Source organism: Cephus cinctus, unplaced genomic scaffold, assembly GCF_000341935.2.
Source record: "Cephus cinctus unplaced genomic scaffold, Ccin1 Ccin1_scaffold0661, whole genome shotgun sequence".
NCBI classification, from domain to species: domain Eukaryota; kingdom Metazoa; phylum Arthropoda; class Insecta; order Hymenoptera; family Cephidae; genus Cephus; species Cephus cinctus.
In genome coordinates, this window is record NW_014333290.1 from 1 (window position 1) to 13,314 (window position 13,314).

The window sequence follows — 13,314 nt, forward strand, 5'->3', positions numbered from 1 at the left end:
GAAACTTTGATTTTCGTTTTGAAAATGAAATTCACCTACCATGACTATTGTTTTAAAGTTTTCATTGTGAATGAAAATGTAACCTTAAATGTGATGTGAACCTGATGTTTCTTTGAATTGTTGTTCAAAAATTGTTTTTCTTCAAACGCATTACGTTTAACACCCTATGCAACTCGGTATCGATGCACAATTACCTATAACGATAAATTTATTTATTTGTCTCATTGTATCTAGCATTAGTGCATGTTATACAATGAAACCTCATTTATGTTCAAGATAATAAACCTAGCTTTTGTATATATCAGCATGATGCATTTATATCGCTGTAATCATTTAGTCATTTCCACCGTGTAGAAATATGATACGTGTACACAGAATGATGAATTGCAAGCAAGAAAAGTATGAATATCATCAATCTCCTCTGATTTTTTTTTTATTATTGTTGCGCCTCGAAACATTAGTACTTGGGCACTTCTCATTCAATAAAGAAATAGCAACAGTCTTCACTTGGAATAACCTTTCCAACAGACACATAAGGTCGGGCCAGTGATGGGCACTTACTGGCCCATTGCATCTATCAATGAACTAGTAACAGTTGCGTGAGCCGTTCTTGTGTGTTTACTGCGTTAGTATATATAATTATAGGTTAATAGTAGAATATTATAACAATAAAGTGAATAGTATAATTACTGTTATAAAAAGTAACGTCATATCGGAATGTACATTTGTCGTGTAGTTTAATCGCTTCGTGAGTACTAACAGTCGTTTGTTATCAGCGTTATATAAATAAAAAATAGTTTCCAAAAAGTTACGGCGCAGAATGTAGATAACGCACATACAATGTTCATACATTGTATTTACCCACTATCGTTGCGTTACTATGCGTTCGAGGGAAATCATGAAACTAAATCGAAATTAAATCTCATAGTAATTACAGTGGTTATCGATGTCCTATTTTAATGATTTTGTTCCATATCATTCATATTTGATGATTGTGAGTCAGCACAAATATGACTGGTGTGACGTGTACCGTTCATCGGCGTCGCCTACAAATAATCCGTGGCTGCTCCCAACGTGCTGTAATCGAAGAAAAGATCCGAAGATCTAATTTTTGGGCGCCATGTGCGGCTTTCCCGCACCACCATCCCTCACGACGGCCGTTTTCAGATTTCCCGGCGGCTCAGCCTCAGCGCACTGAAAATGGTAGAGGGGAACATGGGGGCGACGAGAGAGAATTTCGGAGTCAACGGATAGGCGCGCAAAATGATAAAACAGCGAGTAGGATACCGTTCCGTTTATTACCATCAAATAAACGGCGGATTTTACAATACAAATCCCGTCGCGTACAGTGTGTCCTCCAACGGCGGCTCACGACTATTCCTAGTTGTGATTTCTAGCCTGCCCCAGACCTGTCCCTATCTCGGTGTCCCTACCGAATCCGCGAATCCCCTCGCGGCGCGATTCGCGATCCTAACAGGTCTCGTTGGAGACGAGCCTTTCCTTCCTCGGGAGTGTGCCCTCTGACGTCGGTAGCCACCTGAGGCCTCCGTGTGTCGGCACCACTCCCGCTCGGCTATCTCCTCGCGCAAGATATTCTCTAAATAAGACCGCCCCCGCGGTACTTACCGAGAGCTGGCTGTCCCGTCAGTCCCGTACCAAATCCAAATCGTGGTCGCCGTGTCCCTTCGAAGAAAATCAAAATCAAAAGAAAATCAAAAGAAATCTCCTCTCCGGCGCCCTTCCCGCGGACCCGCAAACCGTAGCCGTTCAAAGTTCCCGGGGTACCGGCAGTGCGTCCTGGCGGTTGAGCACCCCTTGCATGCGGGCTCTCAACCCAAAAGGGCCCCGTGCCTCCGCTGCCAGTCCACTACTTTCCCCCGTTCCCTCCACCCGAACCACGGACCTACGAACTCTTTGGAGATGGAAGCCGGAGACACTGCCGTGCTGTCGGCAGCGCTCATTCCACTACTTTCCCCCGTTCCCTCCTCCCAAACCACGGACTCACGAATTCTTTGGAGATGGAGGCCGTAGGCACTGCCGTGCTGTAGGCAGCGCGCGGAGGTGCGGGGCTTTTGTAATGTGTTGTCCTGACGCCACGTTACACTGGATATATTCTTTCAAAAGTTAGAGCTAAACGTATAGTAGAAAAGTGCTAGTATCTCTCGTGTCACCGTGGAATACGGGTCGGTGTAAATTTACGGCTAATTGTGATCAGTGCTCACGGATTAGTAAAATAGACTCAATAATAAATACTATAACAATTTTTATTACTTTCTCGTACATATTATTAGAGTAATATTTTATCTTAATCGGTACAATCAGACAGGTAATTACATTACACTGATGTTGAACATGGATATACATATAGTTCTGAATTGAGCATAAATTTGAGAGTGGTTAAAACATTAAAACAGAGAAAGAGCGAGTGAAAATAATATTTGGAGATACGCTCTTATCAGTCTTCCCTCAAAAAATAGTCTCTTTATCTTTTTTGTTTCATGTTCCCATTTTTTTTTTAGATGCGATTTCATAAATGTTTGTATAAACGTAGGTGTGTAAGTTAGAACGACCCTTGTACCTTATACGTGATCCCCCCAAACATACTTACGTCTAAAAAAAACTATGCCAAGTATAGGGGTGGTGTAAATTCCTCTAATAAAAAGTATTGAAATCATATTATTAATTCCAAGTACATAAGTCACTACATATCTGCTTATTATATGATCTAGCACTAGCCCATCATTTTAATTGTATTTAACAAAAATTCCTATAATGTCTTCTCTACTCTTTTATATTACTACTGCTTTTCGTATGTAATTATGATTTAATGGTCATTTAATAATTAATAAGACTTTAGTTAATTTCTTATCAGGTACTACTTGGCGGATCCGTGCTGAAAACTTCATACTATTGTAACGTATGAGTACGCGAGTGATCTGAGTGTTTCTTTTGTCTGTGTATGAGTGTAGATGCGCCCCACTCAGCATATACTTATTAGGAGTCGCTCGATCCCCACCTAATAGAATCTAAATAATACCGGTCTAGCAAATGGTCGTCCCTTTCACCAACTAACCAGCAAACGAATAACAAGTATCTCCGAAAAATATAATACGTACGAAATTCTCTTTGTTATAATAATGCGCATAATTAGCTCTTATTTTATCATAGTTGTATTCTTATATTCTCTCTATAGGTAATACGCTCTGGGCGATAGGGCCATAAAATATATCATCATCTATATTGTACAAAATTCAGCTAGACAATTGAGGAATAACTGTGATCGGACACGGCGACAATTCAGCTAGATAATACACCGGAGGACCAAAGCAATAAACTACCATTCATCTACATCGATATCAGCGACTAAATAACTAATAGGTATATATATAAGTATTGAATATACAAAATAAATGAAGTGCGTGTTCAGAATATTGAATGAAAACTTTTATAAGTATGACTGTGGGAAGGCTGGCCTCATATTATTAATTAATTTGATCTAATGTATGACTTAGTTTTTAATAGATAATGATTTCGCTTAATATAATCATTCGCAAGATAATATATATAGATAATTTGGTTTGATCATATAAAAAATTAATCTTTTGGTCATTTTGTTACTATAATTTTCGAAAATTTATTTAGTTCATTGATATTAATGAAATGAACACATATACTATTAACTTCTAGCGAATTAACGTATTCATTGCTAATATTGCAAACGTTGTTATATATCGTTATATACATATAGATGCATATGAGAGAGATGGCATCATTCTTACCGTCTGTCAGTGAATTTCAAAAGGCATACTGAAGACTCATTTGTTTTGTGTAAGGCACGGACTCGCCAAGTAGTACTCGATATGGAATCACCTAACACGTAATTATTTATTAATTACAACTAATTTGATAATATAATTACTTTGATAATATAATTAATTATGTTAAATCATAATTAGATAGAAGCACCAGTAGTAACAAAAGAGTAGTGAAAGCGTTAGAGGAACTCTTGCTAGATCATATAATAAGCAGATTTGTAGTGATTTATGTATGTACTTGTCATTATAAATGTGATTACAATTTTTTTTATCTGTTAGGCACGTTTTTATATACGAAATTGTTTTGTTGTTACCAGTTGACTCGGGTAAAGAGTCTTGGCGGACCGTGCCCTGTATAGCCGGTTGTCTGTACCTGGCGCGAAACTCGACCGAGTCTCTTGATACGTTTATACATATTTTTCTTATTTTAGTGTCTTCACGTCAATAATAACTGCAACCACGATAAAATGGCAGCACTTGAGATAGTGTGTGGTGTCGCTGTCACATTTCTGTTGATCTATTATTACTTGACAAAAAATTATGGTTTTTGGAAGCAACGTGGCGTCGTAGGTCCTGTACCGTCGGTTCCCTTTGGAAACATCAAAGACACAATATTAGGAAAGTTTGCATTTGGGATTCTATTGAAACAGTTCTATGATAAATACAAAGGAGAACAAATGGTTGGTATCTTTGTCAGAAGCACACCGGCACTGGTCCTACGTGATCCTGAGCTAATAAAAGACGTGCTCATCAAAGACTTTACGGTATTTGCCAATAGAGGATTAAAGCACAATGCCAAAGTTGATCCACTCTCCGCAAATCTTGTATTTCTCGATGAGAAGGAATGGCGGCCACTACGTAAGAAACTCACTCCCGTCTTCAATTCCGGAAAACTGAAGCAGATGTTCTACTTGCTATTGGAATGCGGAGACATGTTCGACAAGTATTTGGATCATCTTTCTGAAAAGAATGAACCGATAGACTGTCGTGATATTACAGCAAAGTTCGCTACGGAGGTCATTAGTGCGGTTGCATTTGGTTTGAAGACAAATTCGATTGCTGATGGGAATAATGAATTTCGCAAAATGGGAATCAAAGTATTTGAGCCGAGCTTGAAGAAAACAACGAACGATCTTATGCGCGAAGCAATGCCCTGGCTCTACAGCATCTTGGGAAAATATCTTGTTAATGGGGAATGTATCGATTTCTTCACCAAGTGCATTAAGGACACTATGGAATATAGAAAACAGAACAAAATCGTCAGGCATGACTTTGTCGATCTTCTCGTAGATATCAAAGAACATGCCGACGACATCACTGACATTGGTTTGTGCCCAAGTGCAATGAATATCATTGATATTCAACACTCCTTCGTTCTAACTGATTTCATTCTTCGCCTCCCTTTGCAGAAATCACGGACGCACTTCTTACCGCCCAGGCTTTTGTTTTCTTTACTGGTGGATTTGAAGCCTCTTCAATAACCATGGGCAATGCTTTGTACGAAATGGCACTTCATCAAGAGATGCAGGATAAGCTTCGCCAAGAGATAAAAGAAGAGATCAAAAAGAACAACGGCGAATTGACCTATGAAGGCGTAATGAATATGCAATACCTCGATATGGTATTTAAAGGTGAATAAGGTTTATTCTGAAGTCATTCAATTTTTAGGGACGATCGCATGGAACGTGCGACAGTTTCTTACGCATTCGTCGTCGCAGAAGCAACAAATGCATGAGGTGCTGTCGCATGGTTGAAGCGATCGGCCGTTGGGGTGAACCTGTTTTCAACTGCTTTTTTTATTTTAATAGAAACTATGAGGAAATATCCACCTGGAGCATTAGTAGCGAGAGAGTCGTCTCAACCGTACACATTTCGCGAAACCAAGATTACAATTCCCAAGAAATTTAAAATTTTTATTCCGATTCTTGGATTACATCGTGATCCAGAAATATATCCTTCTCCGGAAACTTTCGATCCGGAAAGATTCACCAAAAAAGCCATTGCTGCCCGACATCCAATGTCCTATCTACCATTTGGGGATGGTCCTAGAAAATGCATTGGTAAATACTTTTTTTTTCAATTCCTCAATACAAAATTTGGAAATATCTTAAATTTCTACCAAACCATTGGGCTGTTCCATAACATCCTAATATTACACGTATAATCTGAATGCTCTCAAATATTTATTTCAATAACTAATTACAATAGATATATTGAAGTATCCTATTATTTTACAGGCGCCAGATTTGCCTTGTATCAATCAAAAATAGGCTTGATTAAGTTTTTGTTGAGGCACAAAGTAAATAAATGTGATAAAACAAAAGTTCCCTACGAGTTTCATCCAAGAACTACCGTTCTGTCACCAAAGGATGGTATTTACGTGAAAATATCGACAGTAAGCGTATAGCGATATAGTAAAGTTCTATTACAAGGAACAGAATTTTATTAAATGCGATACCATCATAAATGACAATGTCTAAGACGTATTCTAGAGGCGAGAATAAAGGTTGTTTCCTTATTACATATATTAATATTAGAAATGTGTCCCTCATTGAACATTGGATACACGCTGTATAATGTTAGTGTTGAATTAATATGGGAAAAAGTGTATTTGTTAAAATAAAAAGCAGGTATGGATTTCAACTAGCGCTTGTCTACCAAATACTTTTCTGTATCTAATTAATATACTTATACATTATAAAAATCTATAAGAAGAAACGATTAAACATTTATTGAACACAAAATTGTTAAATATGTATGAAAATTAAAAATTACACTAGATCATCTTATATGTAACATACTCTTCAGTTCACATTAAAAAAAATTGAGTACTATTGTAATACTGGAACCATACTTTCTATTATTTCTGTCACACAAGATTATACTGATAGTTGGTCCGAAGTGAAGATATAATCGATTATTTAGGGAAAACATTATGTAGAAGGGAAATATTCCAAACTAAAAATATGACATTATTCTCAAGATATGGGAACTTGTTTCCTATTAGTTTTATGGATTCGTCGCTTCCACGATTTCGCCCGTAGAGGGCTTTGTTGGGAATCGGGCATGTCCCGAGAATCTTCTACACGGGTTGCCAGAGAGAAACTGAGGACACGTATAGCAATATAGTTTGGTGAACATAACGCCCAGACAAACATTAGTAATCGTAATTAGGTTCTTCCAGCCTTGGACTTTGGTCGCTGTTACTTGTACTGGCAGATTTTGTGGAATTGACATACGTTAAAATGTGCCTGAGACGGCATATATTTATTTCGTGTTATTTCCAATGCCATTTCAGACACTTTTCTTCTATTTTCGAAAATCAATTTGGTACTAATTATACATGTATGTAGCATTATGTTAGAAAATTTTCTTCTTATTCTTATCTATTATTAAATACCGAAACTATCCATATCCAATGACTATCAGTTTAATGGATATTGTTAATAGAATAGTCGCAATACATACCAGTACGGTCAACATTACTATGATGTTCATATCAGATCTTTGATACAAAATATCGTTAATTGCAGTAGACTGACGACATACTATAGTGCACCGTTATGGCGAATCACTAGTTCCGTCCAGCAGAATGCATTTTACAAAGGATCATAAAATTTATCTTTTACAAGAACATTTAGTTAAACCATAGTTTCTTTGTGCTTGAAAAAAAATATGTATGGATTTTGACTTAAATTTTTTTTGCATATTTTTGAATATGTATACTTTAAGAAAATATAAACGAAAAAATTCGAAATTTTCGACCCGTCACAGTAGCTTTTTTCCTTGAGCACCTGTGATCAAACTACAGACGCGCCTTTGAGTGGGGGGAAGTTTAGTTCTCAACGGAGTGGAACAGTGGAGAAACGATCACTTATCGACTGGTGACTGTATTGATACAGTAAGCCTCTTGCATATACTATATGTAGATAATAATATTTTAATAATCATCGTGATCGTTAAAACACGAAATATTGTTTCGAAAATTATATCTAAACGCAGCACTTGATAGAGAAGTGCTAGTATCACCCGAGTGGCCGGGGAAGGCAGGTTGATGTAAATTTACAGCTAGTTATCATCATGTATAAATAAAACGGATTTCATGATAAGTGTTACGTAATTTCATTTGTTTTTACGGACATTACTCGAATAACTTTCCATTTAAGGACAAGGAGAGCGCATCATAACTTCAAAACAGATTATTGTAATTTATAAAAACGTTTATTAATTCTCATGCAAAGGCATTTTGCAAGCTGTTTATTATTATGCGATATAATTCAAAAACGAAAATGTAAGTTGCATGCAAATTTGACGTGTAAGATGTGCCTGTCGAAATTTCCTATAATTCCGATGCCCTTATTTCATAAATATTCCTAGCAAAAGTGCCATTTCAGTCATCATGAAACTTTCACAAATGCATCCATTTCAGTTTGATAAAGACAATTCATCAATTTCATGTAATTAACGATTTTCGTGATTGGAGATTCAAGATTAAAAATTTATTTACTTAAAACAATGTTAGTATGTAATCATACTATAGAAGCTTCTACCCTTATTACAGGAAACACATCTTGTAACAGTTAAAATCTCATTTACAGTAAATTCCATGTTTTATTACTACGTGTAATAGTGGCAATCACGATAACTGTGTTTACTGGGAAATAAATCCATTTCAAAAAATTATTGTTAGTAGCACGTTGTAATACGAGTGTGCACTTTTTGCCGCAGCTTCTGTGCTTTGTAAGAAATGCACAAAATCTCCCATTTTTTTCATGTCTGTGGTGTGGCGAAAGCTTGTGAAATTGTAACTAAAGTTTTTAAAAAGTGCGTATAAAAGTAACTAGCGTGATTTTAAAGGCATTTTTTGTAATACATGCACAAAATTTCCCTTTTTCGTGCTTGTAAAATGTAGCGAAAGTGGCGCTTCTTTGAGAGATCCACGTTCATTATTTAACTGCCACCTAGTCGACAAACTTTAAACGAGACAATTCACAATTCGTTAAATGTATCAAGATTGATCTATTCTAGTCTGAATTACATAACAGCCACGTTTTTTGTTTGCTGGATAGGGAGTGATTGAAATAATAACACAAAGAAAGAGAAAGCGCAAGAATAATATTTAAAGGTAGACGCTCTTATCAGTCTTCCCAAAAAATTAATCTCTTTATGCTATCCCTGTCATAATGTTTTATTTGCTTCCGATACTATGCCCACTTGATATTACATATCTAGGTTTGATTAGTTAAATTTTTTAATAACCATAGACAAGACCAGGTGTGTATGAAATGTTTATACGTAATTTTATTTTTTGCAGTATCTTCACCTTGATAACAACTTCTGTTACTGCACAATGGCAGTTCTCGAGATATTGTGCAGCATCGTTGCCATATGCGTGCTGTTCTATTATTACTCTATAAGAAATTATATTTTCTTGAACGAACGCGGTGTTCCAGGCCCTGAACCACCGTTTCCTTTCGGAACCATAAAAGATACAGTGGCTGGAAAATTGTCAACTGAAGTTCAATTGAAAGAATTCTATGATCAATACAAAGGAGAGCCAATGATTGGTATCTTTATGAGAAGCACAGCGGTTCTGGCTGCTACGTCATCCTGAGCTAACAAAGGATGCGATTATCAAGGACTTTGCTGCATTTGCGAATAAAGGAATAAATTACAACACGGAAGTTGATCCAAGTCTCAGAACCTTGTATTTCTGAATGAGAAGGAATGGCGGCCATTACGCCGGAAACTCACTCCCGTCTTTATTTTCGGAAAACTGAAGCAGATATTCCACTTGTTGTTGGAATGCGGAAATATGTTCGACAAGTTTCTGGATTCTCTTGCTGAAAAGTATTAACCAATAGTGTCGTGATATTACAGCATAGCTCGCTACAGAGGTCATTGGTACACGTGCATTTGTTTTGAAGACCAATACGATTGCCGATGGGGATAGCGAGTTTCGGAAATTGGGCATTAAAGAATTTAATGTGGACACAAGGAACGTTATACAGTTCTTTTGACGTTAAAAGTCGCCCTGGCTCTATAGCTTGGTGGGTTCACTTTTAGTCGGTTGGGAATTTGTCAATTTTTTCACCAAGATCATGAAGGACACTATTGAACACAGAAAAAAAGAATAACATTGTCAGGCAGGACTTTGTCTATCTTCTCATGGAGATAAAAGAAAGTTCCAAAAACTTTACTTATATTGGTACGTCCCCACATAGAATGGAATATGCTTGATATTTTATACTGATTCTTTTCTTGTTCCAATTGCTTATAATACCCTCTTGTGTTAGGTTAATTACACTTCGTTTCTCCTTGCGGAAATCACGGACAGTCTTCTTACTGATCAAGCTTTTATTTTCTTTAGTGTCGGCTTTGAAACCTCTTGAATGGCCATGAACAGTGTCCTGTACGAATGGCACTTGATCAAGACATACAGGATAAGCTTCGCAAGGAAATCAAAGAAGAAATCAATAAGAACAAAGGCGAATTAACGTATGAAGGCGCAAAGAATATGAAATACCTTGATAAAGTATTTTAAGATTATTAAGATTTATTCTTTTCATTTTATTTCTTACATTAAAAAATATTTGTTAAATCACAATTCCTTCATCGTAGACTAATATGATATTTTCTGGGAGATTTATGTGTTACGTATTACCGTCGGCTATATTTCCATTGGAATCGAATTGATAGTTGATATACTTGTCTAGGTATTATTAAAGTATATTATTAATAGTAAAATACCTATAGATATAGAAACCATATCAAGAAATCGATTGTGATCGGAACGTATAGTGGATTCACGAATTCGATTTGTTTTTTGACAGATCAATGAAGTCTCTAGTAAGGAACACGTGACACTACCTAAAATATTTGTTACAAAGTATAGGTTTGCTTATGTTTCGATTTTCTATTTTAGCATATATTTATGTTATTATTTGGAAAACCACGTGTGATTTGCTAAAGATAGCATTGCTTGCGAACTACCATATAAAGAAAACACATTGAACTTGTGGACTGACTATAGCCTTTATTATAATTGTATAGCTAAGAAGTTTTGTCGAATATAATGTACATAGTGATTTCTTTTTTTTTTTTTTAAACTTTGAGGAAATTTCCACTTGCGGCCATGACAGTAAGAGAATCGACTCAACCATACACATTCCGTTGAACTAATGTTACAATTCCCGAGAAATCGAAACTCTTTATTTCCATTTTGGCACTCCATCGTAATGCGGAACTATTTCCGTCCACGGATACTTTCGATCAGGAAAGATTTACTGAAGAAGCTATTGCGGCTCGACATCTGATGCACTGTACATATACCATTTGAGGATGGTCCCAGAAATTGCACATCTTCTTCGTTTTTTTCATTAAAAGATTGTCGAAATGTCATAAATTTCTCTCAAATCATATAAATTTTTTACAATATTGTGATTATATGTATTGCGATTATATTGTGATTATATGTACAATATAACCTGAATATTTTGAAATTTTTTTTTTATATCTCATTATTGCACATTTTTAATAGTATCTTACTATCTTACAAGCTCCAGATTTGCCATATATCAGTCAAAAGTAGGTTTGATTAAATTTCTGCTAAGGCACAAAGAAGTAATATCTGAAAAAATAAAAGTCCCCTTCGAGTATGATCCAAGATCTGGCATCCTAACATCAAAGGATGGTATTTACGTGAACATTACCACATTAAATGAATAGCGATATGGTATAATGAAAGAAATCCAATAAGATCTTACGCAGCAAATGTCGACAGAACGTCTTCGCAGAATGTTGTTTTGCTTCTTGACGTCGCTTACCAAAAAAAGACTTTCTTTTGATACGAACCGTAATAATTATTTTAATTATTATACAAAATAAACGTCGTTGAGATACGAAACGTAATGATTATTTTAATTAATATACTACATCCAATGCCCAACTAATACAATTTTATACTAAAAATAATATTTAAAAAATATTGTTGTGTACATGTGAATCCACGGCTGGTGGACACATCTATTTTTCAAATCAACTGACGTATGTATATGTAAATATTGAATATGTATAATGTAACAATGCATTTACTACAATTTTACAGTTTCTTATACAGTCCCGTGGTTAAAATTACTTACGATTTCGAGTTTTTGCGTTTTTTGTCGCATTCAAGTCTACAGGTCTGTTAAAGAATTTCTATTGGTCGACAAAATCATATGATCTTCGGTTAGGGGGGACCCACTTGCGCACAGACCCAATTAGACACAATTAATTTTTTACTGCAAATTCTGTCGAGTTTTAAATAGACGGGATAGAATTAAGTATCTTATTATAGTATATTGCATATGATTTTACATTAGTTTACGCTAGGTTTTGTTAGGTAAGGTTAGGATGGGGTGGAATGTTCAAACTTCGGCGACTGGATATGTTAGTAGATAAGTATATCGTTGGCGAGCAAGCGAACTGAGTGAGTCCGACTGAACAAAACATTAAATGTTCGAAAAGGTTTTGTACGATACAGATAGCTTATAATATTATTGAATGACTGGTGGAAGATCAATTTATTGTGTCTGTGCGCAATGTACATACATAATTTCTTTTCAAAACTGCATAAATACGCTTACTAACCTTCACATGTTATTGCGATAATATTTATCTCCGGGCAGTGGCCTATAATATATTGTATCCCTAATAGCTTGAAAACGAGTTTGCATGTAAAAATGAATTAACCTTACTATTGGAATTACTCGTATTAATGTATTTCATTCAATTATTTCCAAAATTGGATCATAAATTTTTCCTGCCTTAATGCTGGGATTTTATTTATTCTCCAAGTTGTTCTAATAATAGTAATTTGTTTTATAAAGAGGCTACAAATATTATATGTACCTATAATGAACAGTGGAACATCGATTCACTGGGTGGACGTTATCCGTGTGGCGGGTTAAGGGAATGCGCATGCACATCATGGCAATGAAGGGATACAAATTTCTCTTAAATATGACGTCGCAAAGATTTCTGAAAGAAGAGGTCGGATTTCTGTCGGTAATCAACGCATAAGACATCTTTAAAAAACAGGAACTACAAATGAAAGAAATAGTGATTCGATTACGGTGTTCACAGTTTACTTAAAAACATAGTTAACGACTCGAGTGTTTTATTCGTTTGTTTAATATTGTTATTGTTTTTAGTCTTTATTGTTGGGACGAAAGCAAGCATGTTTAAACTATGTATGACTTTGGATAGGATTCATTAACTTTTGGAAACTAATGTAATCTCTATTGTTGAGAACAAACAGTCGGTAATTACAATATAATGTAGTTGAGATATTGGTGACGAATTATTCAGAGAAATGAAGCATTTTTTGTAACTGAATGATATGGTTTTGATTTTAATTTATAGCGTTTAATTAGTTCGACAAGAAATGCAAATAAATTGTAATCAGTCGAACCGAATAAAATGTTATTGTGTTTAACGAATAGTGTATATTTATCAG

The 13,314-nt window shown here is 35.6% G+C and overlaps 1 protein-coding gene and 2 pseudogenes across 6 annotated transcripts; all 3 read left to right on the top strand.

Annotated features, from left to right (window-relative positions):
- The first annotated feature begins 2,062 nt into the window (after positions 1 to 2,062).
- On the top strand, positions 2,063 to 6,342 carry LOC107269463 (cytochrome P450 6A1). 6 transcript variants are annotated; one of them, XM_025086709.1, is made up of 7 exons: positions 2,907 to 3,112; positions 3,194 to 3,378; positions 3,749 to 3,877; positions 4,247 to 5,141; positions 5,225 to 5,446; positions 5,624 to 5,875; positions 6,053 to 6,342. In XM_025086709.1, exons 4-7 carry the CDS (start codon positions 4,283 to 4,285, stop codon positions 6,220 to 6,222), a joined length of 1,503 nt encoding a protein of 500 aa, XP_024942477.1. In that variant the 5' UTR covers positions 2,907 to 3,112; positions 3,194 to 3,378; positions 3,749 to 3,877; positions 4,247 to 4,282; the 3' UTR covers positions 6,223 to 6,342. The 6 variants fall into 6 exon arrangements, with proteins under 6 accessions (XP_015598816.1, XP_015598817.1, XP_024942478.1 ...); XM_015743329.2 differs by lacking the exon at positions 3,749 to 3,877 and having other exon boundaries at positions 2,908 to 3,112; XM_015743330.2 differs by lacking the exons at positions 2,907 to 3,112; positions 3,194 to 3,378; positions 3,749 to 3,877 and adding an exon at positions 2,063 to 2,183.
- Positions 6,343 to 9,155: 2,813 nt separating this feature from the next.
- Positions 9,156 to 10,080, top strand: LOC112494594 (annotated as a pseudogene).
- Positions 9,159 to 11,541, top strand: LOC112494592 (annotated as a pseudogene).
- Positions 11,542 to 13,314: the final 1,773 nt, after the last annotated feature.